The sequence below is a fragment of the Gopherus flavomarginatus genome, chromosome 1 (assembly GCF_025201925.1).
Source record: "Gopherus flavomarginatus isolate rGopFla2 chromosome 1, rGopFla2.mat.asm, whole genome shotgun sequence".
NCBI lineage: Eukaryota > Metazoa > Chordata > Testudines > Testudinidae > Gopherus > Gopherus flavomarginatus.
The window spans coordinates 128,435,633-128,462,300 of NC_066617.1; the positions used below are offsets into that span (position 1 = coordinate 128,435,633).

General features: G+C 43.5%; 1 protein-coding gene across 11 annotated transcripts in view; it reads right to left on the minus strand.

Moving 5' to 3' along the window:
* LMNTD1 (lamin tail domain containing 1) overlaps positions 1–26,668 on the minus strand; it is a 334,417-nt gene that overhangs the window by 264,154 nt on the left and 43,595 nt on the right. For all 11 annotated transcript variants that reach the window (XM_050968522.1, XM_050968561.1, XM_050968523.1 and 8 more), the window contains one exon: positions 23,658–23,843. In XM_050968522.1, coding sequence (XP_050824479.1) covers positions 23,658–23,843 — 186 coding nt within the window. The remainder of the gene's footprint in view (positions 1–23,657; positions 23,844–26,668) is intronic.

The window sequence follows — 26,668 nt, forward strand, 5'->3', positions numbered from 1 at the left end:
CCTGTTGAAGTTTTCTTTACTGGGAAATTTCAGGGAAATTGAGTCTGTACTCACCAGGGAATTGGTGGGAGGAAGAAATCGGGGAGATCTGTGTGTTGGATTTGCTAGCCTGATTTTGCATTCCCTCTGGGGGAATAGGAAAGTGCTTTTGGTTTCCAGGACTGGGAACGGAGAGGGAGAGTCACTCTGTTTGGATTCACAGAGCTTGTGTCTGTGTATCTCTCCAGGAGCACCTGGAGGGGGGAAGGGAAAAAGGATTATTTCCCTTGGTTGTGAGACTCAAGGGATTTGGGTCTTGGGGTCCCCAGGGAAGGTTTTTCAGGGGGACCAGAGTGCCCCAAAACACTCTAATTTTTTGGGTGGTGGCAGCAGGTACCAGGTCCAAGCTGGTAACGAAGCTTGGAGGTTTTCATGCTAACCCCCATATTTTGGACGCTAAGGTCCAAATCTGGGACTAAGGTTATGACATGGTGTAGCAGCGGTTGGGATATAGACAGAATCCAGAAGCCAGTAGGAATATTATATTTTTCTTTTCTCTGCTAAGGGCTTTTTAGCAGAGAGAAACAGTTTGGTTTTAAAAGGGAACCAAAGAGAATTTTTTTTTCTGCTCTCTCTGGCAGTTTGTGGCTTGCATGTTAAGCAAGAAACCATTAAGGTGCTATTAAGAGTCTTTTGTCACACAATAGCACTCCCATTGAGAGTCATTACCAGCACTATATATATGCAAATAAAGTGGTTTTTCAGGTTTACTTAACATTGAAGATTAGCTAAAGGCACTGTTGCTAGGCAGACTCCAGGAGGCAACAGAGCCTGCAGTTCAGAAGATAAACACCGGAGGGCACCCCAACACAAGAAAACAGGAATCATGACTTCTAAGGCAAAAATTGAGGCTGAAGAGCAATTCAAAGAAGCTGAACACAGGCGACAAATGGAGATGAAAGAAAGAGAAGAACAAGCCAAAGAGGCAGCACACAAAAGAAAACTAGAAGAAGAAGAGGTGGCCTACCGAAGGAAACAAGCAGAAGAAGAGGCGGCCCACCGCCGAGACATGGAAAAACACCAAAAAGAAATGGAAAAACAACAAAAAGAGAATGAAGAGAAGGAAAAACAGAGAAAACATGAACTGGAGTTGGCAAAAGCTGGGCTGCATGTGCCAGCGAACCCTAACAACCCGGCGCCAATTATTGCTCCACAGCACAGGAAATTTCCCTCCTACAAGGCAGGTGATGACACCGAGGCCTTCTTGGAAAATTTGAAAGAGCCTGTCTTGGGTACAACATCCCCGAAGACCAGTACATGGTAGAATTGAGGTCACAGCTCAGTGGACCTTTAGCAGAGGTGGCAGCTGAAATGCCTAAGCAGCAAATGAATGACTATAAACTTTTTCAAACCAAGGCCAGATACAGAATGGGGATAACCCCAGATCATGCCCCTCGGCGCTTCAGAACCCAAAAGTGGAAACCAGAGGTGTCATTTCCCAAACACGCCTACTACATTGCAAAAAACTATGAGGCCTGGATAACAGGAAACAACGTTCAAACCTTGGAAGAACTGCACCTCCTCATACAAATGGAGCAGTTCTTGGATGGTGTTCCTGAAGACATCACACGGTACATACAAGATGGAAAACCCAAAGATCTCGCTGAGGCGGGGGAGATTGGAGCCAAATGGATGGAACTGGCAGAAAGCAAGAAAGCTACTGTCAAGGGGAACGATTACCCCAGGGGGCACACAGACCATAAACCCTACAACCGAGGACAGCCAAAGACCCCACATACCACCCAAGTAAAGCCACAGACACCCTACCCTTCCACCTCACCAGTCTCCAGTAACTCACCTCGGCCCAGTGACCCATCAGATGGAAGATGCTTTAAGTGTAATGAACTGGGACATATCAAGGCCAACTGTCCCAAGAACACCATGCGAGTGCAATTCATTACACCACCATCACACCAAAGATCCCCAGGCCCGGATGCCTCTCAAATACCCTTGGAGCGAAGGGAAAATTTGAGAGTGGGCGGAAAGAAGGTTACTGCGTGGAGAGACACGGGGGCACAAGTGTCAGCTATCCACCAATCCTTCGTTGACCCCAAATTCATCAACCCAAAGGCCAAAGTTACAATTTACCCCTTCATGTCACAAGCTGTAGACTTGCCTACAGCTCAACTGCCTGTCCAGTACAAAGGCTGGTCAGGAATATGAACTTTTGCAGTCTATGACAATTATCCTATCCCCATGCTACTGGGGGAAGACTTGACCAACCAGGTGAGGCGGGCCAAGAGAGTGGGAATGGTTACACGTAGCCAAACCAGGCAAACTTCCAGACCCATTCCTGTTCCTGAGCCGTCCACAGAGGCCCAGACGGAGGTAGTGGACCCGGATTCCATGCCTACCACTGAAACAGCCACAGCACCTCCAGTCCCAGGCCCGGAACTGGAACAGCAACCAGCACCAGCAATTGCAACCCCATCTTCAAACTCAACGCCAGTGGGCGCCAGCGAGCCGGAACTGGCAGAAACAACAGACAGCCATACCCAAAAGGCTCAGCCAGAGCCTGAAATACCCTCAGGTGCACCAGCGGAGAGCGGTACACCAGCAACGGAAACAACCCCATCACCTACATCGCTTCCAGAGGGACCAAGCCCAAGTCCACAGTCTGAGGAAGAACTGGTGACCCCAGCCTCAAGGGAACAGTTCCAGACTGAGCAGGAAGCAGATGACAGCCTTCAGAAAGCGTGGGCGGCGGCACGGAGCACCCCACCGCCTCTCAGCTCTTCTAATCAATCCCGGTTTGTTATAGACCAAGGACTTTTATACAAGGAAATTCTTTCTGGTGGACACCGGGAAGAATGGCAGCCGCAAAAACAGTTGGTGGTTCCAACTAAGTACCGGGAGAAGCTCTTAAGCTTAGCCCATGATCATCCCAGTGGCCATGCTGGGGTGAACAGAACCAAAGACCGGTTGGGGAAGTCCTTCCACTGGGAGGGGATGGGCAAGGATGTTGCCAAGTATGTCCGGTCTTGTGAGGTATGCCAAAGAGTGGGAAAGCCTCAAGACCAGGTCAAGGCCCCTCTCCAGCCACTCCCCATAATTGAGGTCCCATTTCAGCGAGTAGCTGTGGATATTCTGGGTCCTTTCCCAAAAAAGACACCCAGAGGAAAGCAGTACGTACTAACTTTAGTGGACTTTGCTACCCGATGGCCGGAAGCAGTAGCTCTAGGCAACACCAGGGCTAACACTGTGTGCCTGGCCTTAACAGACATCTTTGCCAGGGTAGGTTGGCCCTCCGACATCCTTACAAATTCAGGGTCTAATTTCCTGGCAGGGACCATGAAAAAACTGTGGAAAACTCATGGGGTGAATCACTTGGTTGCCACCCCATACCACCATCAAACCAATGGCCTGGTGGAAAGGTTCAATGGAACTTTGGGGGCCATAATACGAAAATTCATCAACAAATTCTCCAATAATTGGGACCTAGTGTTGCAGCAGTTGCTGTTTGCCTACAGGGCTGTACCACATCCCAGTTTAGGGTTTTCACCATTTAAACTTGTGTATGGTCACGAGGTTAAGGGACCATTACAGTTGGTGAAGCAGCAATGGGAGGGGTTTACGCCTTCTCCAGAAACTAACATTCTGGACTTTGTAAGCAACCTACAAAGCACCCTCCGACACTCTTTAGCCCTTGCTAAAGAGAACCTAAAGGATGCTCAAAAAGAGCAAAAGGCCTGGTATGACAAACATGCCAAAAAACGTTCCTTCAAGGTAGGAGACCAGGTTATGGTCTTGAAGGCGCAACAGGCCCATAAGATGGAAGCATCATGGAAAGGGCCATTCACGGTCCAAGAGCGCCTGGGAGCTGTAAACTACCTCATAGCATTTCCCAATTCCTCACTAAAGCCTAAAGTGTACCATGTTAATTCTCTCAAGCCTTTCTATTCCAGAGACTTACAGGTTTGTCAGTTTACAGTCCAGGGAAATGATGCTAAGTGGCCTGACGGTGTCTACTACGACGGGAAAAAAGACGGTGGCGTGGAAGAGGTGAACCTCTCAACCACCCTGAAACGTCTGCAGCGGCGACAAATCAAGGAGCTGTGCACTAGCTTCGCCCCATTGTTCTCAGCCACCCCAGGATGGACTGAACGGGCATACCACTCCATTGATACAGGTAATGCTCACCCAATCAGAACCCCACCCTACCGGGTGTCTCCTCATGCCCAAGCTGCTATAGAACGGAAGATCCAGAACATGCTACAGATGGGTATAATCCGCTCATCTACCAGTGCATGGGCATCTCCAGTGGTTCTGGTACCCAAACCAGATGGGAAAATACGCTTTTGCGTGGACTACCGTAAGCTAAATGCTGTACCTCGTCCGGACAACTATCCAATGCCACGTACCGATGAGCTATTGGAGAAGTTGGGACGTGCCCAGTTCATCTCTACAATAGACTTAACCAAGGGGTACTGGCAAGTACCGCTAGATGAACCTGCCAAGGAGAGGTCAGCATTCGTCACCCATGCGGGGGTGTATGAATTCAATGTCCTTCCTTTCGGCCTTCGAAATGCACCCACCACCTTCCAGAGGCTGGTAGATGGTCTACTAGCTGGACTGGAAAAATTTGCAGTTGCCTACCTCGATAATGTGGCCATTTTTTCAGACTCCTGGCCCGAACACCTACTACACCTGGAAAAGGTCTTTGAGCGCGTCAGGCAGGCAGGACTAACTGTTAAGGCCAAAAAGTGTCAAATAGGCCAAAACAGAGAGACTTACCTGGGGCACCAGGTGGGTCGAGAAACCATAAACCCCCTACAGGCCAAGGTGGATGCTATCCAAAAGTGGCCTGTCCCACGGTCCAAGAAGCAGGTCCAATCCTTCTTAGGCTTGGCCGGATACTACAGGCAATTTGTACCACACTACAGCCAAATCGCTGCCCCATTGACCGACCTGACCAAAAAGACCCAGCCAAATGCCGTTAAGTGGACTGATAAGTGTCAAAAGGCCTTTACCCAACTTAAGGCAACGCTCATGTCTGACCCTGTGCTCAGGGCCCCGGATTTTGACAAACCATTCCTAGTAACCACAGATGCATCTGAGCGTGGTATAGGAGCAGTGCTCATGCAGGAAGCAACAGATCACAACTTCCATCCTGTCGTGTTTCTCAGCAAGAAACTGTCTGAGAGGGAAAGTCACTGGTCAGTCAGTGAAAAGAAATGCTATGCCATTGTGTACGCCCTGGAAAAGCTACGCCCATATGTTTGGGGACGGCGGTTCCAACTACAAACTGACCATGCTGCACTAAAGTGGCTTCATACTGCCAAGGGGAACAACAAGAAACTTCTTCGTTAAAGTTTAGCTCTCCAAGATTTTAATTTTAAAATTCAACACATCACAGGAGCTTCTAACAAAGTTGCTGATGCTCTCTCCCGTAAGAGTTTCCCAAAATTCAGTAGTTAAAAAGTGTTCTTAAAATGTAAAAGTCTGTTAGTTATATACTTAGTAGTTTATGTAAAGGTGCATGTGTTGTAGTAATCTGTTTATTTTAAAGTTCTAGAAGGAAATCGCCGCCAGTGAGCTTCCCCACTGTCTGCAGTTTGGGGGGCGTGTCATAAACAAATAGCTAAGGGTTAATGTCTCTTTCACCTGAAGCACCTGACCAGAGGACCAATCAGGAAACCGGATTTTTTCAACTTTGGGTGGAGGGAAGTTTGTGTCTGAGTCTTTGTTTTCTGTCTGGCTGCTTTCTCTGAGCTTTGGAAAAGTAGTTTCTACTTTCTAGTCTTCTGTTTCTAAGTGTAAGGACAAAGAGATCAGATAGTAAGTTATATGGTTTCTTTTCTTTGGTATTTGCATGAATATAAGTGCTGAAGTGCTTTGATTTGTATTCTTTTTAAATAAGGCTGTTTATTCAATATTCTTTTAAGCAATTGACCCTGTATTTTATCACCTTAATACAAAGAGACCATTTGTATGTATTTTTCCTTTCTTTTTTATATAAAGCTTTCTTTTAAGACCTGTTGAAGTTTTCTTTACTGGGAAATTTCAGGGAAATTGAGTCTGTACTCACCAGGGAATTGGTGGGAGGAAGAAATCGGGGAGATCTGTGTGTTGGATTTGCTAGCCTGATTTTGCATTCCCTCTGGGGGAATAGGAAAGTGCTTTTGGTTTCCAGGACTGGGAACGGAGAGGGGGAGTCACTCTGTTTGGATTCACAGAGCTTGTGTCTGTGTATCTCTCCAGGAGCACCTGGAGGGGGGAAGGGAAAAAGGATTATTTCCCTTGGTTGTGAGACTCAAGGGATTTGGGTCTTGGGGTCCCCAGGGAAGGTTTTTCAGGGGGACCAGAGTGCCCCAAAACACTCTAATTTTTTGGGTGGTGGCAGCAGGTACCAGGTCCAAGCTGGTAACTAAGCTTGGAGGTTTTCATGCTAACCCCCATATTTTGGACGCTAAGGTCCAAATCTGGGACTAAGGTTATGACAAGGTGTCTTGGTGTCTGTAGCAGAACTGTATGTGGTTATGCTATACTAGTATATGGTTAAACCACTGTACTATTATGACTCCTATAATGTCATAGGATTTGGGTTTCGGATAATAAAGCTTCTGCCTCAATCCTGGTTAAGGTAGACTACATAGGGGGACAGAAGCCTGACAGAGCGGGCCTCCCTGTCCCCAGTGATATCAGCACTGTAAGGAATGGTGACTCATTTAAAGTAAGAAGCCCATCCAAATTCCTGTGTATGTAGAATAATTCTGTGCTGGGCTAAAACAAGAACGTGTATATGTGGGGTGACCCTCCCCCAGGGCAGGCATCTCACACAAGAACCAATGCACCACTTAAATTCCGTAGGGCTTGGAGTAGGCCATCTGCAATGAAGTGAATTTCAGGTTTGGTGAATAAAAAGAAATGTTCTTTTTGTGTTGTGCTGCATTCCTCAGTCTTCAAGACTCAATTTAATTTTGCTAGCAATCTCCTGTATTCCCAGTGCTAATATTTGGGGTTGAGGAAGAGCTTTCTTCTTCACACACCAGTTTCCCCATCTGCTCAATCCTCAGGTGAAGTCATAATCCTATATTTATGACATCAGTTTGTTGCTATGGAAACAATATAACATCTCTTTCAATGGTATGCAGTGAACGTAAAGTGCATACAGAAAGGGATGGATAAGGCTTCACGGTACTGAGGAGAGCCTCACTTAGAGGCAGAAAGAGCAAAACAGCGTACAAAGATGGAATAAAGGAAAAAACTGAAGTGTAAAAGCAGGAGACAGGTCAAAGGTGGCTTAAAACATCTTTTGCGCTAGTCTTATTCTCAGGGCATCCAGGGGCTTGCTTGGTCCCCAGCCTAAGTTAGAGCAGCCTCAAGACAGCCCCTGGACCCAAAAGAATAGCTGATGTGCTGTTTTCCCTATCCTCCTTCCTTCCCAACACACTCCTTCTGACTTCTGGCATGCCCCATACCTTGGATGACATGGGAGGGGCTCAGGAACCCTGTTAGGTCATGGGTATTCCTCAGTGGGACGACTTGCCTGCTGCACGACCTGTTTACATGATAGAGTAGCATAAAGCTGCCATAGTGGAATAGAGAATCAGGGTCAGAGGATTTTCACTGGTGTTTCTGACAGTCTAATTTGGCCTACAGATTTGGAATTACCAGCAATGATGCATAAAACAGAGAGAACACATCTTGAGTTTCAGCTCCCAGGGTGAGCCCACAGCAGCCACAGTTAGGAAAAACATCCCTTTACTTGTGAGCTGAACAATTTTGTTCTAAAAGTCAATGAAATCAACAAACATGGAACCCTATGGCGCTTTAAAAAAAACACAACCAGAATCACTCTGGGGAAGAGAGGAAGTGACTCACTAGCTCAGAGTGAAAGAGGTAGGGGCAGGGAGCGGTTCCAGATAGATGAAGCAGCCAAAAATTTTGCACCATATCACTCACATGCTCCTCATTAGTGACTCAGATTTACTAGCAGCCCACAAACATTTTCTTGCTGTAAATTATTGATATTAGTAAGGATGAAGTTATAGAAAATGTGAGCTATGCTACAGAAATTCATGTCCCTTAACTCTTTGCGTAGTACACTAAGAAAATTCTTGTGCCCTTTATTCCATATTATGGTCTACATATTGACCTTCCTACGTCAAGAAGCATTAAAGAATGAACCCCAACTAAGGGAAGTCCTTGGAAAGGGGCTGATTAGAGTACAGCAAGTGAGTGGGATGCAGCTGGATAGCAAGTTTTAATTAAAGCTGGTCAAATACCTATATTTTTCAATGATTAGTATTTTTTCCTACAAAAAATTAATCCCATTTCCCACCTAACTTCTGTTTTAATGTTATTAACTGTTTCTATAGCACTACTGGTGTGCGTGCACTTTACCATTTTATGGAAGATGACCAAAAAATGCTGAAAATCTGCTCCATCCTTATAGTTAGAAAGATTTCCCTAATATCTAATCTCAATCTCCTTTGCTTACTCTGAAGCAAGGGAGATTTAGGTTAGATATTAAGAAAAATTTTCTAACTATAAGTATAGTTAAGCATTGGAATAGGCTTCCAAGAGAGGTTGTGGAATCCTCATCATTGGAGGACAGGGTGGACAAACACCTGTCAGGAATTGTATAGGTTTACTTGGTCCTGCCTCAACACAGGGGACTGGACTTGATGATCTCTCAAGGCATCTTCCAACTCCACATTTCTATGATTCTGTGGTGCAGGACATACAACAATATTTCATTAAAGGGGGTATTAGGGAGGAACTTTCCCAGCGGGTTGGTTATACCACAGACTACAGCAGGGTTTCTTTCATGTCTAAAGCAGCTTATACTGGACACTGTCAGAGACAGCCTATCAGACTCAATGGACCACTGCTCTGATCCATTATGGCAATCCTTATGCTCCTGTGCAACCAAGGTATGCTGATCATGGTTCTATATTTAAGTATTATATAATACATCTACAAGATTTCTCCAAAAATTCCTTCATTCAAGACATTTCATTGGACATTACAAGCTAGATTCTGCTCTTACACCACTGTAAATTAGGAATAACTCAATTTAAATTATTAGAGTTATATTGGCATAAATCTAGTGAGAAAGCAGAATTGGGCCCTATCCTCCAAGGGTAATTGTGAAAGTATTCTGAACTACTGAAAAGCAATAAGAAACCCATTACATTAACAGATCTAGTAGAGTGTGAAACAGCCTCCCAAGGGAAGAGGTGGAAACTCTGCTTCGTAGGAAAAGACCCCATTTAAAACACTGTATAGGAAAACTCCTGCAGTAATGCAGTAAACGACCTGATAGATCTTCCTTCCTCTCTAACTTATGATGACATCTTGGGGTGAAATCTAAACCAATGAGGGGCTGTGTCACCACCTGCCCTACAACCTTGGGTGCCTCACAATGCTCTGCTGCTGCAGCTCCCTCCTGGGCCTCTCACAAACAGAATAAAACAAGTTTATTTAACTACAGAGAAAGGTTTTAAGTGAGTACAACTAATGAGGCATTAAAGTCAGAAATTGTTACAACAAAAATAAAGAAAATACTTTCTGAATTTAAACTAGACTTGGTTCAAGGTGAAATCCCTTACCACGTTTCCAGTAACACTGCTGACCAAACTCTCAGGCCAGGATCTGCCCCCAAAGTCCAAAGGCTATTTCTTTTGTTTTCATGGGTGAAAAGAGAGATGGATAGGAAGAGATAACTTGGGGTGTTTTTGTCCCTCACTTTTATAGTCCAGGCCCCTTTGAGGCGTATTTTTCTGAAGGTTACCTCTCAAAACAAAGTTTATTCAAACAGTAAAGGAGGCGGCATGGTGTCTAGTAGCGAAAGAGGCCCTGTGCTGTTTCTTTTCACCTCTGTTTGATGAGATGCAGATTTCTCTTGTCTCCTGTCTTCCCCCTCTCACTGCTTGAGGATGCTGTTTACAACTTATATGTAAACTGAGGTAAACACATTCCTTTCTTTCAGACCTGCTTAACCAGTTCTGCCTAATTGGGACTATGTGGGTTTGAACATGTGCCACCAACATCATTCAGGGGGAATTCATAATTTTACAGATAATGTTGCTACATACATTGCACCATGATATTATTGACCACCAATTTTTTAGTTTTCAAATGAAAACTTGCAAGACATATTTTGAAGAGAGATTATTACAATAGTGTGTAGGGTGTGAATATAGCGGTGCATTGAATCACACAAATATGTTATTCTTGAAAGAGACAAAGAAAAATGAGAGAAAAGGGGAAAGGAGTGGGAATTTTGGACTAGATTCTGTCCCAAACTATGTTGAGTAGCACAATACTTTGCAACTAATCCCACTGGAATCAATAGGGCTACTCACAGAGGATGGGTTCTACATATTGAGTGCAACAGCAGCAGAATCTGGGCACAGCAAGTACTCACTGATACAAAGGCTGGCCTTCAGTTTCATAGTAAAGGAAGATTGATTCTAGATTCTGCTTTACATTTATAGTTGGGAATACACCAGTATATATATAGTCTTTAACTCTGTCCATTAACATGCCTACAACTAATACATATTTACTCTGTGTGTATATATTTTATATATAGATAAAATTAATTATACACGCATAGTAAATGTGCGGTAGCCGTAGGCACGTTAATGGACAGAGTTAAAGAATGATATGGTGAATTACCATGAGCATTGCCGGATGATGCTAGCAGGGTTAGAGAGGGCAATGACACAAATTGGGCCTGATTGAGCAAGGTATTAAACTTGTGCATAACTATAGGCATAGAGAGTTGTCCCACAGAAGTTAGTGGGACCACTCACATACTTAAAATTGGCACATGAGTAACTCTCTTACTGAATCAGGGTTATTAGTGCTACAGCATCTGGCTCTAATGTGTTTAATTTAATTGCACGCAGACAACACACCATACACCACTCCTCCCCTCTCAGCACAAGAGGGTTTATCATATATCAAAGTGAAAAGCCCAACCCTTGGAATTAGAGGTGTAAATACTGAAAGTTTCTAATGGAGAGTAAAAGAGTTAGGTGGAAAAAATGAAAGAAAGAGAGGCCTCTTCCCTATTATATTCACATTTTGATCTCATTGTAGTACGCTTAAACTAGTGAAAATGGTGGATTCTCTGTAACTTGAAGTTTTTAAATAATGATCTGAGGACTTCAGTAACTCAGCAAGAGGTTATGGGTCTATTACAGGAGTGGGTGGGTGAAGTTCTGTGGCCTGCAATGTTCAGGAGGTCAGACTAGATCAGGGGTTGGCAACCTTTCAGAAATGGTGTGCCAAGTCTTCATTTAGTCACTCTAATATAAGATTTCACGTGCCAGTAATACATTTTAACGTTTTGAGAAGGTCTCTATAAGTCTATAAATTATTGTTGTATGTAAAGTAAACAAGTTTTTTAAAATGTTTTAAAAGCTTCATTTAAAATCAAATTAAAATGCAGATCTTATCAGCGTAGTGCAGTGGTTCTTAAATTGGGATGCACGCACCTCCTGGGGTACGGCCAGTGCGAGAATATTTTGCCCCCTAGGCGAAACTTCCACCTTGCACTCCCCCACCCCACCCCTTGCACATCAGTTCACTGAGGGGCAAATCCCAAGGAGCCTTTATAGACCCCAGGGGCCAGCCTGCCCAGGGGCTGCTCCTCAGACCAGGTTCCCCCCACTCTTCTCCCTGAGTCCCCCTGGAGGGTGCACAGCACCCCCCCAACCCAGGTGGCCCCCACCCCAAGTCCAGTCACTGGCTTTGCTGGGCTTGGGCCGCTGCAGCAGCTCGGCAGGGAGGAGCCGCCTTCCGGAGGCACCAGAGACACCAGTGTGTCCTGCTTGCGGCACCAGCGAGCCCCAGCCATGGAGGAGCCAGCGTGGTGCAGGGGGGCAGCAGCCCTGCAAAGGCGGTGGCACCACTAGTGGGGAGCAGCTGCACCCCCCCACCCCTCCTGCCCAGGCTGTGGCCCAGTGCCCCCCAGGGACTCCTGCAGGCTGCAGTGGATGTATGCAGGTGTCAGCCCCCATGCACCCCCCAGCTGCCCCCTTGCCTGTGGTTACCATATTTAAACAATCAAAATGGAGAGGAGAGCCCTGCTCTAGCCCTGCCCCCAACCACTCCCTCCCACTTCCCATCCCGATTGCCCCGGTCAGAACCCCAACTGCCCCCCGCTCCTTGTCCCCTGACTGCCCCCTCCTGGGACCCCTGCCCCAACTGCCCCCCAGAACCCTACCCCCTACCTAAGTCTCCCTGCTCCTTGTCCCCTGACTGCCCCCTCCTGGGACCCCTGCCCCCCAGAACCCCACCCCCTACCTAAGCCTCCCTGCTCCTTGTCCCCTGATTGCTCCCTTCTGAGATCCTCCCACCCTAACTGCTCCCCAAGGACTCTATCGCCTACCTGTCCCCTGACTGCCCCAACCCTTATGAACACCCCCGCCCCCAGACAGTCCCCCGGGGACTCCCACGCCCCATCCAACCACTCCCCACTCCCTGACAGGACCCCCAGAACTCTCGACTCATCCAGTCCTCCCCCTGCTCCCTGACTGTCCCCCAGGACTCCACTTACCAGGCCCATGCCGGTCAGACACTAGCTCCACGTGGAGTGCTGAGGCAGCAGGAGGGGGGGAGCTGCGGGAGGGGCAGCGGCAGCTCACACTTCCGGGAGCCGCAGAACCCGGGGGAGCATGACTTTCTGGGCTGTGGTCCGATGCCCCACCCCGGGGGTGGTGGTCCTGAAGCGGATGCATGCAGGCTGCTGTCCCCGTGCGTCCCCTGGCTCCCCCCTCGCCACACTCGGGCTCTGCAGCTCCCAAGAGTGTGAGCTGCGGCTGCCGTCCCTCCTGCAGCAGGCTCAGGGCCCCGTGCCCCGGCGGCTCACACTCCCGGGAGCCACAGAACCCAAGTGCGGTGAGGGTGAGCCAGGAGGCGTACCTGCCACCGGTCTGGGGTCCCAGCTCTCGGACCCGCTTAGCTTTTGCCGGCCTGGGGTTCTGTTAACTCAGCTGGCCACATGCTGAGTGGGGCCAGCGGCTGGGAACCCGGCTGGCAGCCATGTGCCAGGCAAAATCGGCTTGCGTGCCAAAGGTGGCATGCATGCCATAGGTTGCTGACCCCTGGACTAGATGATCATGATGGTCTCTTCTGGTCTTAAAGTCTACGAAGCAGGGTTTTGTTTCAAGGATCTGAACTCCTCCAATCTCTGTGTGCTCATCGCTAATGGCAGGTTGGAGTTTTTCAGCCCAAGGAGTAATACTTAAGAGATGGTCTTCACCAGACCAAAAAGACAAAGAAATGAGCAAAGATAAATGATGTCTCTGTTTCCCTCCTTCTTTGTCCAGCTCTCTGTGAAAGTGTCACAAGGAATTCAGTGTTGTGTTGCTTTGGAGATTTTTTTGTCCTGTGAAAGAGAAGTTGCACTAGGGACACTAGATGGTTTAGGGGGTTAATATTATGGGCCTTTTACCTCCAGATTAAAGATAGAAATATAGCTCAACAGTGACTTAAAATCACTATCATCAACAGCTGTTCTATAGTCTATGTGAAATGAGCTATTAGTCTCAGTCCTGTTCCTAGTGAACAGGTGTCCCTATCAAAATTAACCTTTGCAACTGGCAGTGATCAGTGGTTTTGTTGGTAGCCTCAGAGAAACTAAAGATTAAATACATGAGATAGAAATGTTCTCTTCTCCAGAAGCTACCTCTCTGGGTGTCAGGGTTGAGCCATATTGGTGGGGAAGTTTCCAATACTCATGCCTGTGCTGTACGCACAATTTACCTCTGTCAATCCTACACCTTTAACCGGCACTAATTTCACTAATCTAAATCTTCAGATGTGCTGAAGGTGGAAGGCAAAGGGGGTTCTAAAGCCACCTTTCTGCTTCCAGCACCAGCCCTGGGATTGGCTGAGGGCCAAACTGTCCCCTAGCACAAGTTAAAGCAGCCTTAGGGCTGCTCTAATTCACACAAGCCTGTGATGACCCCATTACATTAGTGAGGATCGTCAGAGCACAGTGTGAGCACGTTCTCCAGGCTCTAAAATATCTCCTCTTGCCCCTGGATTGTTTTGTCTGTAAAGGTCATTGGTTCAGTGTAAGAGAGGAAGCATGTTCTCACAGTTAAATATGGGCTCTGCCATATTTGCCATTTGACTTTGGACAAATCATTTAACCTCTGCATCTCAGTTTCCCTATCTACAAAAATATGCACATTACTACTTAGCTACCTTCAAGGGATGTTGGGAGGCTTAACACATTTATGTCTGTGAAGGGTTTGGGAATCCTTGAATGAAAGGTACTAGAGAAATGCCAAATATTCTTCTAATACTCAGACAAGTCTCTCTCTGATTTCAATGGGACTTCGGTTACATAAAGACTGGATGCTCATCCCCATACTGTATGACCCATTACAAATTGACATGTACTGTCTTGCAGTCTTTACATTTACCAAAGTTAATAGTATTTGCAGTATTCTATCAACCTGACTAAAATGTCCCAGATTTGGGACAAAAGAAAGGGCACAAAGCTAAACCTCTGGCCTGATTCTGTTCTCACTTAAACTAGCATGAAGCAGAAGTAACTCCAATGAAATCAATTGAGTTACCTCAGTGTAAAATACTTGCAAGGAAAAGGAGAATAAATTCCCTTTTCTTTCAATAGGTCCAATTAGTAGGGCTAGAAGCAGTATATAGTTAAGAGACTCTTACTACACAAAGTACCCTTACAATCTTCAGAACCCAAAATTAATAATTAATTTTTGGGAGTGAAAAGCTGGGTCAGAGTAGGTCTCTTCTTTACCTTGACTTCTAGCATTATTGGACTTGCACTATCTATATTAAGCCTCCATTTATAAATATTTTAATGTGGGATTAAAAGACGAATAGATGTTATTAAATCGTGAACTGTTAAGAGTCCAACAGGTCAATAGCTTACATATAACCGTTTATGACACATACTATTCGTGTCTGTAACATGCTTATAACAACATCTATTAATCCTTTATAAATGAACCTGAATATAAAGTGTGACCACATTCTTCATAGGTATCAAGTTCTTAGAAACATCCTGCCTTTTCTCTTGAGAGAGACACATTTCGAACATACAATAAATTATAATTCTGCTACTTCAATTTCATATGTTTAACTGCTCTGTCAAACATTTGTACTCTACTTGACAGAATTTATTGCTTGCCTTTGTAACTAACTAACTAGCTTATTGATCTTTTCTTAAACTTCTTCCTTCACAGCCATTTGGGTCCCTACATCAAGTGAAACTGTTCTCCTGACTGCTAGTTCAGATTAACAAATGACATAGATCTTTAACAGTGTCAATGCCACCCGCCTTTACTTTCAGATTAGGATATCTGAGGTCAGTGGGGCTGACATGCTTTTGTGGCAGAGTTTTAATTGTTTCTTTGAAAGGTTTTGGCCATCTGTATCTGTGTGATATACCAACACCAAGTCAGCCAGTTTATTTCTGCACCACTAGATCTTCAAACAAGATAGGATTTCTGTGTATTGCCTCTAAACCCAGTTTAAGCACTGCTATGTTCCCACCATTTTTCCTCATGTACATAGAGAACATCCAGTTGACACTCCTCCCTCTTCTTGGCTGCCCTTGACTGACTTACAATTCAATATGTACACATTCTATATTTCAATAGGAATCTGTGGTCAGAATGGATTTTGGTGATATTGGGTCAGATTTCTTTCTGCCTTTCACGAGACCCCACTGTAGTATTAAAAACAGTAGACTATCGCTACAGAAGAGCTACTGTTGACTTAGGCAACTGATTCAATATCCACTGAAGTCAATGGAAAGACTCCCATTGACTTAAATGGGCTTTGGATCAGGGACTTATCTATTACTCCAGAAGGACTGTGTGTTTTCCACAGGAGTGTTACTGGTGCCTCCACACTGAACTCTGTATCATTTCCCAGAGTTAAATTGTTACCTTTGCCAAACATTTAATCTTCATAAACACAAATGTATAAATCTAAAGAAACGAACTAAAATACTGCAAAATCTGGAAGTCAAAACCTTGCAGAGTTGCTATTGTGGCTCTCTTGCAGGATGAAGTCATAGGTGGGGGGAGTGAGGCTAAAGAGAAAAATTGAGAGACAGAAGGATTTTGTATTATTCAGTGCACAAACTGATACATTCAAGAAAGAATCCTGAAGTTTTTTCCTAAACCTGGCCTACCATTCCACAGGCCAAAATTCAAGGGATCATTACAGAGACAGTACTCTCAAGCCATAAGGGAAGGTGGACATGCCCTGTGTCATCACATGCTTGCTTTGTTTGTTTGTTTGTTTGTTTTTAAACTTTAGAGTTCAGGTGAATTCTAATAATGTAACATTAAATCCGACAAAAATGCCAGAAAAGTTATGAGAAAAAAAAGTTCCAAAACATTTTATTTTCTTAAATGAAGCAAAGCTTATATTATGTATTTAAAAAAAATCTATGTATTCTCTGTAGTTAATCAATGTTTTAGGAAAGCAACCTAGAATCATAAGAACTCTATAAATGTTTAAGTAAGGGTTCTGTTACATTGAGTAAATATTACCTATATTATTTTTATTACAGAGACTAAGTTGGAAGTGTTCTGATCTTACCAGGGAATCTATTGACTTTGGGAGTTAATAGATAATACAATATTAAGTACACATTTACAGCTTGTCAGGAAGAGGACACCCACTGATCAGAAACACTATATAAAGAAGAGCTTTTGATGAACTGTGATCATATGCCTCCTCCGGTTTTCCCCAAATGAAGCAATGTGTCGTGGTTCCCGCAGAGACCCAAACCCACTCCCACTAAAGTAAATAAAGGGTGGAATTTTTAAAAGGGCGCAAGGCCCAGATTTTTGAGAGAGTATTTAGGCACCTAATCCCAATTGATTGCTATGGAAGTTAGGTGCCTGAATACCTTTCAAAATCAGGGCCTAAATGACTTAAGAGCACAGCCCTATTGACTATCAGTCACTGAGGAACTTCAGAAAATCCCATTGAAAATTCCACTTGATTTCAATGGGACCAGGAATAAGTCCAGGGCTCATTTTTTCGTTAAAAAATTGTCTTAAATATTCCACTTAGAATTCTACATAGCTGAAAAAGCCAAAAGTATAATAAAACTCTGGTTCACACCTTACATTAAAGGTACATTTCTTAGTAGTTTATTAAGGGTTAAATAATTAATAGACATTAGAAGCATGTTGCAGGCGCAGGTAATGCTTATAACAATCTATAATGCATACACAAGCAGGTGTTATAGGTGGTTATAAGCAACTTACTGACCTGTTGGACTTTATAACCACATATAACAATTGATTAACCATTTATTAAAACATGATGTATTAATTCTTTATACACTATTTATAAATGAATACTTAATATAAAGTGTGACCAAGTTTATTTTTAAATTTACCAAGCCCGCAAACTAAAACATCGCAACAAAAATTGCTGATATTCACATTATAGGGATTCTAAAGATTTGTTAGCACAGTATACACCTTTCAAGAGCCTCTCATTCCAAACAGTGTTACTCTGTACCCTGCCAGATCTGAACATTAAATCAGACCATGTAACCAGATCTAGTAATTAAGGTCACTGCAGTACTCAGGCTGAAACTGATTGAATCAAAAGGGTTATGATCATAGCCAGTGAAAAGAGCCAACTCAGTGAAAGCTCTGATCAGGCCCACAAATCAAGAACTGATAGCACTGAAACTATTATTTGGTGACATGTAGCAAAGGAAGATTCTGATCTATTCCCTCACACTCATACTCTATTAGACCATAGTTCAAATCAAAGGAATTCAGCTGTGAAAAAATTCTACTGCATCACACATTTGAAGCATGTTATTGGCTAACATATATGCAATTACAGAAGAGCATTATACTCTGCTTAATTTAACATTCACTATCTGCTTCTACAACTACTCTGCAAAATAAGTGTGTGTGGGGAGGGGGGGGATTTTCTTGTGGGTTCTAGAGTCTCCCTGACCCCTCACTCCCACTACACTAGACATGGGCCAAACTCTAAAAGTTAAAAGTTCCATATGGACAACCACCACAAAACATCCACAATCATTTAAAGTAACTGAACCTCCTGTGGCCACAGTTTAGAGATAAAATCTTAGGAGCATCCAGGGAGATTTCCAGTACTTACTGCTTCTGACTGGGCTAGAAATATTGTCCAACAACCTCTCTAGATAGTATTTCAGCACGTTCATTTTTGATCCTGGCTGGAATTACAAAGTAAAGACGTCCACAAAAAAGAAAGGGAAAATATTTCTGACTCTAGGACCTTAATAGTTTGTTTCAGATCCCGTATGAGTTTTGAGAGAAGGTTTGTGACAATTTATTGCATTTTTTTATACTGAAAGCTCTTGCCTATTTCTTATCCATAAATCTCTAGTGCTAACGGCCAGACTTAAAATCCAAGCCTCAGCACCTCAAAAATCGGGAAGTTTGGATCTGAATTTTACATCTTAGACTCAGTTTCTAAGCTTTGATCCTGCAATGAGCAGACCACTTCAGCAGCATGGAGCCCCAGTGACTTCAGTGGGGTACCATGTGTACACAGGGGTTTTCCTGTGCAGGATCAGGAGCCTAGTCTGATATTCACATTGAAAGACGTGATACTTTTGTTTGTGCTATAATAGAAAAGTATTCAGGAGTTCAGGCACTATTTTACATGCACCTACTATTATAACCTGGTTATCTGATATTCTGATTCAGGATTTTCTTATTCTAATCAATGGAATTTGAAACAAAATGGAGACTGTTAGCTTTAAAAGGAATTGCTTGTTTGTTAACACAATTGCTGCTCTGCTAATCTGCTGTTAATGGCAAGGAATAAGGAAGCCGATAATGAAATGAAAGAATGAATAAGAATAATAGCATACCATGGTTCTTAGAAATTCCATATTTTGGAAAAGCAAGACCCATTTTGTGTTTCTATTAACAAAATAAGCTGCATATCACTCATTAATTTCTAGAAGAATTTGTGGATTTCTGAGAAGCATCCCTCTTCTGACAGGGCATATTCCTGGTCCATCAGATAGGTGGCCTAGCCAACTGGATACCTTATTCTGATTACAACTTTGACCCTATCCTGATCATGCCATGTTTTGCTAGCTTTAGATGAATGTATTTTTGTTTCAGATTTTAGTAAATAGGCTATTCAGCAAGGATAATTTACAATTTGCTGTTCTCAAAACAAAGTTAGCCTTGGGGAAAAAAGCACAAATAATGAGCTTTACTTTAGCGTCAGTGCATTGTCCAGATTTCCCCCCCCAGAATCCACCGTACAACAGGGGCTCAGACAAAGGTAAGAGGATTTCAGTTCTGATGAGAATGAATTTGATTACACTGACAATACAGGAAAGAAGAAAACATCTTTACTGTTCATCTACTTGCATGCTCTGTCCTTTCAATTCATAGTCAGTGGTAACATTGCATTACTCAAAATAAACATTTTGCATGCAAAGTGAGCAATGGGAAAGATCATAATAGACAATAGGGAATGTGAAGGTGTGAGAAAATGAGCCCTTTGGAATGCTACCAAAGGTTAAAACAGTTTGGAAAAACATTAGAGAAAGTGTGCACTACAGAGAATGTGAGAAAGATTCTCACACCTGAGCCATTCTTTTTAGGTGACAAACCTCAGAAACTGTCCCAGACTGAGTTATCAACTGCAGTGGTTTTGGAACAAATTGATAAATTCAACAGTAATAAGTCACCAGGACCAGATGGTATTCACCCAAGAGTTCTGAAGGAACTCAAATATGAAATTGCAGAACTACTGGGGTACATAAAAGATAGGTTATGTAACCCCTTTGGGGTTTAGAGAGCATAGCCCCTTTAAATCTTTTTTCTAGGGAGGAGGGAGCAGTGAGAAAAAGGAGGGAAACTCGGGGGTGTGGCTCTGGAGCTGGGGGGTGGGAGAGAGGCAGCAGCCCACAGGCCCTAACAATGTGAAGCAGCAGAGAACCTGCCTGAAGCCAGGGAAGGCCAGGGCGGCTGATCAGAGACACCCCAGGACAGGAGCCAGGAGGAGCACTGTGCCAGGGAGGAATTGCCCAAGGACAGGCCGGAGCTGGACCCGGTATCACGGCTGCCCAGAGCTGCATGGGGCTGTGAGTACTGGGGCCTGTGACTCTGCATTGGGAACAAGGAGGGAGGTTGCTGGCTAGTTAAGTGGGGAGGAGGTCACTCTATGTGGCTTTGCAGAGAGCGGCAGAAGAGGGCACCAGAGGAGTTTGTTGGGGGAAAGTTCACTGGTGCCAAAGACGACCAGGAGCACCCAAGACTCACCACTGGACTGGAACTTTGCCCAGGACTCCTGAACTCTGTGTGCAGACACATTGCTCGGTGTCTGCCTGTCAAGGTTTTTTCCCCACTTTGAACTTTAGAGTACAAGAAGTGGGGACCTGCATGAGCAGTTCTAAGCTTAATTACTAGCTTAGGTCTGGTACGCTGCCACCAGCCAGAATTTAGTGTCTGGCACACTTTCTGTTCCCTCAAAACCTTCCCTGGGGAACCCACACCCAAACCCCTTAGGTCTTAAAACAAGGATAAATTAACCATCCCCCTCCTTTTCCCCCCAGACTTTCCCCTCCCTGGGTTGCCTTGAGAGGCTTCACACAGATCCAAACTCCTTGGATCTTAAAACAAAGAGGAATTAACCATCCCCCCTCTTTTCCCTCCCCACCAATCCCTGGTGAGTTCAGACCCAATCCCTTGGATCTTAAAACAGGGAAAAATCAATCAGGTTCTTAAAAAGAAAGCTTTTAATTAAAGAAAGAAAAGGTAAAAATTATCTCTGTAAAATCAGGATGGAAAATGCTTTACAGGGTACTCAGATTCATATAGAACAGAGGGGACCGCCCCCCCAGCCTTAGATTCAAAGTTACAGCAAACAGAGGTAAAAATCCTTCCAGCAAAAGAAACCTTTACAAGTTGAGAAAACAAACATAAGACTAATCCGCCTTGCCTATTACTTACAATTTTGAAACATGAAAGACTGGTTCAGAAAGATTTGGAGAGCCTGGAATGATGTCCTGTCCCTCTCAGTCCCGAGAGCGAACAATGAACAAAAAAAAAAAAATAGCACAAACAAAGACTTCCCTCCACCAAGATTTGCAAGTATCTTGTCCTCCTATTGGTTCTCTGGTCAGGTGTCAACCAGGTTTACTGAGCTTCTTAACCCTTTACAGGTAAAAGAGACATTAACCCTTAACCATCTGTTTATGACACTGCCTTTCCAGACTGTGCTACCACTGGGCCTGTGGGGCCTTGGTTTGGATGCGACTCTGTTTTACTGCTTCCCATATATTTCCCCTTGTTGTTTTACTCCTCTCATCCCTCTGTAAATAAATATTTCCCTTTCTTATATCCATTGTACTTTTCCCGTGGATGTTCACTCTGGGGGGTTTGGAACAGGTGCCCCTGGGGTGGAAGGGATTTTTCCTGCTGCATTCCTGCGCGCACTCTCTCTCAGCCAGATCTGCCTGTAGAGCAGACTCCATCTTGGCTACAAGGGCACTAAAGTTACATTTAAATCAGCCTTTGTACCAACTGACTGGAGGGTAACTAATGTAATGCCTCTTTTTAAAAATGGCTCCAGAGGCAGTCCTGGCAATTGCAGGCCTGTAAACCTAACTTTAGTATAGTTTCAATCAGTTTGCCTGGTACTAAAGAACAGAATTATCAGGCACATAGATGAACATGATGTGTTGGGGAAGTCAACATGGCTTTTGTAAAGGGAAATCATGCCTCACCAATCTATTAGAATTCTTTGAGGGTGTCAACAAGCATGTGGATTAGGGTAGTGGTTCTCAACCAGGGGTACGCATACCCCTGGGGGTATGCAGAGGTCTTCCAGGAGGTATCAACTCATCTAGATATTTGCCTATTTTTACCACAGGCTCCTTAAAAAACACTAGCGAAGTCAGTACAAACTAAAATTTCATACGACTGAAATGCAAGTACAATATTTATATTATAATTGATTTATTTTATAATTATATGGTAAAAATGAGAAAGCAAGCAATTTTTCAGTTCCAATGTGCTGTGACTCTTTTGTATTTTTATGTCTAATTTTGCAAGCAAAGTGGTTTTAAGTGAGGTGAAACCTGAGGTACTCAAGACAAATCCAACTCCTGAAAGGGGTACAGGAATCTGGAAAGGTTGAGAGCCACTGGACTAGGGTGATCTAGTAGATATAGTGTACTTGGATTTTCAGAAAGCCTTTAATAAGATCCCACACCAAAGGCTCTTAAACAAAGTCATGGGATAAGAGAGAAAAGTCCTCTCGTGGATCAGTAACTGGTTCAAAGGGTAGAAATAAAGAGTCAGTTTTCACAGGGGAAAGAGGTAAATAGCAGGGTCCTCCAAGGATCACTGCTGGAACCAGTGCTGTTCAACATATTCATAAACAATCTGGAAAGAGGGGTAAACAGCAAGGAGGCAAAGTTTGCAGATTATACAAAATTTCTCAAGATAGTTACATTCAAAGCTGACTGCAAAGAGTTACAAAGGGATCTCACTAAACTGGGTGACTGGGCAACAAACTGGCAGATTAAATTCAGTGTTAATAATTACAGAGTAATGCAAAATGGAAAACATAATTCCAACTATACATACAAAATGATGAGGTCTAAATTAGCTGTTACAACTCAAAAAAGATCTTAGCTTCATGATTAATTTTTTGAAAACACCTGCTCAGTGTGCAGCGGCAGCCAAAAAAGCTAACGGTGTTAGAAACCATTAGGAAAGGGATAGATAATAAAATGGAAAATATCATAATGCCACTATAAACCCATGGTACACTCACACCTTGGCTCTCATCCACTGTGACAAGGGCTGTGAGCGTGGGTGGCAAAGGCAAAGAAAAAAGGGAGCGTGGCTGGAATTTTCTTATACTTTAGCAATCCCTGGCTACCAAAATGGCCTGTTGGTGCTTTTTGTTGCTGGTGCAATTTAGAGCAGCCTTCAGGCGTCTCAATAGTGTACTTAAATAAAGTGTCAGCTATCAGGGAGTGATGCCATGTGCCAAATGGCTGGTCTTGAGGATCTGGCCTCAAATATACAATTTGAGGTGCAAAGGTCATTTTCTTTTGTCAAAGAAAAGTCAAAATGAGTGTTTTTCCAAAGTAGACTTTGGAAAACAGCTTAGAAACTTTGGAGGAGATATTCAAAAGCTCAAATAGGAGCTAGGCACCCAGTCAGACACCTAACTGCCTTTTGTCTTTAGCTAAGGAGTCATTACCACAATTCCATTATGCATACTGTAAGGGGAAATCCTCCTGGCCTCACTGAAGTTGAAGGGAGTTTTGCTATTGGTTTCAATGGGGCCAGGATTTCACCCTTTACATTTTCTTCACAAGTAAAAATAATTCACCATGGCCCAATTCATTTCCTCTAGCACTGTATTGTTATGTTTGTTTAAGCAGAATGCTCATTAGTTTTGTCCGTTCTCTTTTTTAAGGCTATGTTATTAAACTCTTTTCAGATAGGGGAAAAGTCTAACTTTTTGAATAAGCTGTAACTGTAGCTAGTAACCTGCAGGGAGAAAAGCTCCCTTCTGAACCTTGCGAATACTGTATATTAATTCTTGTAAAGTAGACAAATGGCAGAGGGAACACATGTTCTATATTATAGGCTTACATTTTGATGGTAGGCTGTTGCAGTTTCCTCTTGGATTTGTTTTACCTCCACTTCACTGGTTTCTCGAATCTTCTGAACTTTTGCCATTGAATCTGAGTCCCCATTGCTCAATTCCTGGAGTTTTCCTTCTAGTTGGAGTATGAGAACTTCTGACCATGCAAGCCTCTGTCTCATCTCTTTGGATCCCTATAGTTGTTTTAGAAGAAGAATGAATTAGATTCTCTCAGGGGACAGATCACAAAAATTAGACTTAAAAAACCATAAGAGCATTTCTTTACAGTGAAAAAGAAATCATTTGTGTCCTTAAAACATACAAGGTATTGAAAACAAGCCAGTAAACGAATTTTGATAATACTGCTAGTTAATTGCCAAGTACTTTTAAGGGAGTAACTTATAACAAACTTCTTTCCCCTGTTAGATTCCATGACGAATTGTTAAAAAAGCCAGAGCAGAAAAACGCATGTTTCCTTGGACTTCTCTGTTTCACTTGTGCCAATTTCAGAGAACAGAAAAAAACGTAAACTTTTCAACCACAACCAATTTTACAGTTCCCAAGGAGGAAATACATACATATAAGTCACTTTATTTTTTTTTATACAGATATATCTTACCTTTTGGGTAAGTAGCTGTAAAAGTCAATGCTACTCTTTTACCAGCACTAATGTAAAGCACAATCACGAACATCTAATTAAAATGCTTATTTCTTCTTATATCCACATCTTCCACTTCCTGTCCTAGAGTCATTATATTGAATCTCTTTTCAGAAGCAGTGATGGCTGCCACAACACACATGCCAGTCTGCATTAGTCTTATTAAACTTGATGCTTTGGGAAAATAATGGAGGGATGATATCACATATCACACCATCAGCTTAATCTGCACTGTTCATAGTGCTGCAAATTATAGCACAGCTCACAGTCTCATTTCCACAGTCCATTTTGTTAATAAATGAGAAAAAAAAAGGCAGCAACACCAGAGAGGAAGTCTGGGGTCTGAGCTACCCCCAAAAATAAAAATAGACTAGGTCAGGGGTTCTGAAATAACTTGTGGATGTCATTTTTTACAATATCATTTTTGTTTGTGCAATGACAAAGTGGTAATACTCTAAGAATTAATACCCTTTAATATCAAGCTTCTGCTGTTACTGCTTTATTTGAAAACACACCCTACGCAACACTTATTAGCCCAAGATGCAGCAGCGTTCAGATTCTATTCCACTAAAAAAAGGTTTTATCCTTTATTATTGTACATATCAGACACATCTGACATGAATATTACATACAGTATGGTTGGGTTGAAGGAATTATTGCTCTATCATCCTCAAAGAGATTACACTGAATTGTAGGTAATAACTTATGCTTCAAATGGAATCACACTCCAGAGCAATGATAAGAACTAGCAGAGTCTCGAAGAGTTTAAGTACTCTGCATGCACAGTGTCAACGGCTAATCCCAGTTGCATGGAAAAGGGTAGGTTGGAGGCCAGCGTGAAAAGGAGGGCAAATATTGGTTCTAACTCCATGACCGATGAGATTCACAAAGTTCTTGCAGTGCACGTGTGTTGCTGGATGGTTAGATCAAACACTTCTGTTTTCGACAATGTGTTCATCTCATCAAGAGTTGCTTTACGAGAAAAAAGCAGGAGCAAGGAATGGGAGGACAAACAAGCAAATCTAGAAGTGACCTCAGCTAATACTTCAGATGGACCTGAACTGTGACATTTGAATCTGCAACCAAAAACTTCCCCCAAAGTTCAGATGTAAGCTTTTGGGCTGTCCCATTATAAAGATAGAGTCTAGCTAGGAACTTTGGATTCAGATCTGACTCCTATCATCCCCCTCTCACACATACACGTATGCATTCAGTATGGGGTGTTTGGATTCAGAGTTTTGGTTCAGGGCCATTTCTTATTCATCCAGAAATAATCAGACTCAGAGAAGTTTAGCAAAATCAACAAAGATTTTCCTTTTAAATCCTGAACCAATGTTCTTACTTTCTTAAGTTTCTTCCCCACCCGATCCTTCCCCCTACATGTTAATTCACCTTGTTGCATGCTTGCAAATGAAAAGAAAAGAAAAATCATCATTCAGTAGTCACAGCATCAACTCACCAGGGGAAACAGCAAAGGCATGGGAACTAGGGAAGGAAATGTTTATTGGAACAGCCAAGAAAACTAACTAATCAGAAGGCAGAGAAAATAAGCAAATCCAAAAACACATGGTTTGAAAGACAACTGCAAACTGGCCAAAACTGTCAACCTGCAGCAGGTGCCAAGGCCTCCTCTGGAAACCAGCCAGCTAGGCAGAAAAGAGTTGCTTTTTTGTTCCTTTCCATTCTTTAAGGAGTTGTACCACACTGTATATAGAAAGGCTACCACTCTAAGGCCTGGTCTACACTATGCATTTATACCGAATTTAGCAGCGTTAAACCGATTTAACCCTGCACCCGTCCACACAACGAAGCCCTTTATATCGATATAAAGGGCTCTTAAAACCGATTTCTGTACTCCTCCCCGACAAGGGGAGTAGCGCTGAAATCGGTATTGCCATGTCGGATCAGGGTTAGTGTGGCCGCAATTCGATGGTACTGGCCTCCGGGAGCTATCCCACAGTGCACCGTTGTGACTGCTCTGGAAAGCCATCTGAACTCGGATGCACTGGCCAAGTAGACAGGAAAAGCCCCGCAAACTTTTGAATTTCATGTCCTGTTTGACCAGCGTGGAGAGCTCACCAGCACAGGTGACCACGCAGAGCTCATCAGCACAGGTAACAATGCAGTCTCCTGAGAATCGAAAAAGAGCTCCAGCATGGACCGCACAGGAGGTACTGGATCTGATCGCTGTATGGGGAGAGGATTCAGTGCTAACAGAACTCCGTTCCAAAAGACAAAATGAAAAAAACATTTGAAAAAATTTCCAAGGCCATGATGCAGAGAGGCCACACCAGGGACTCAGTACAGTGCCGTGTGAAAGTTAAGGAGCTCAGACAAGCCTACCAGAAAACCAAAGAAGCA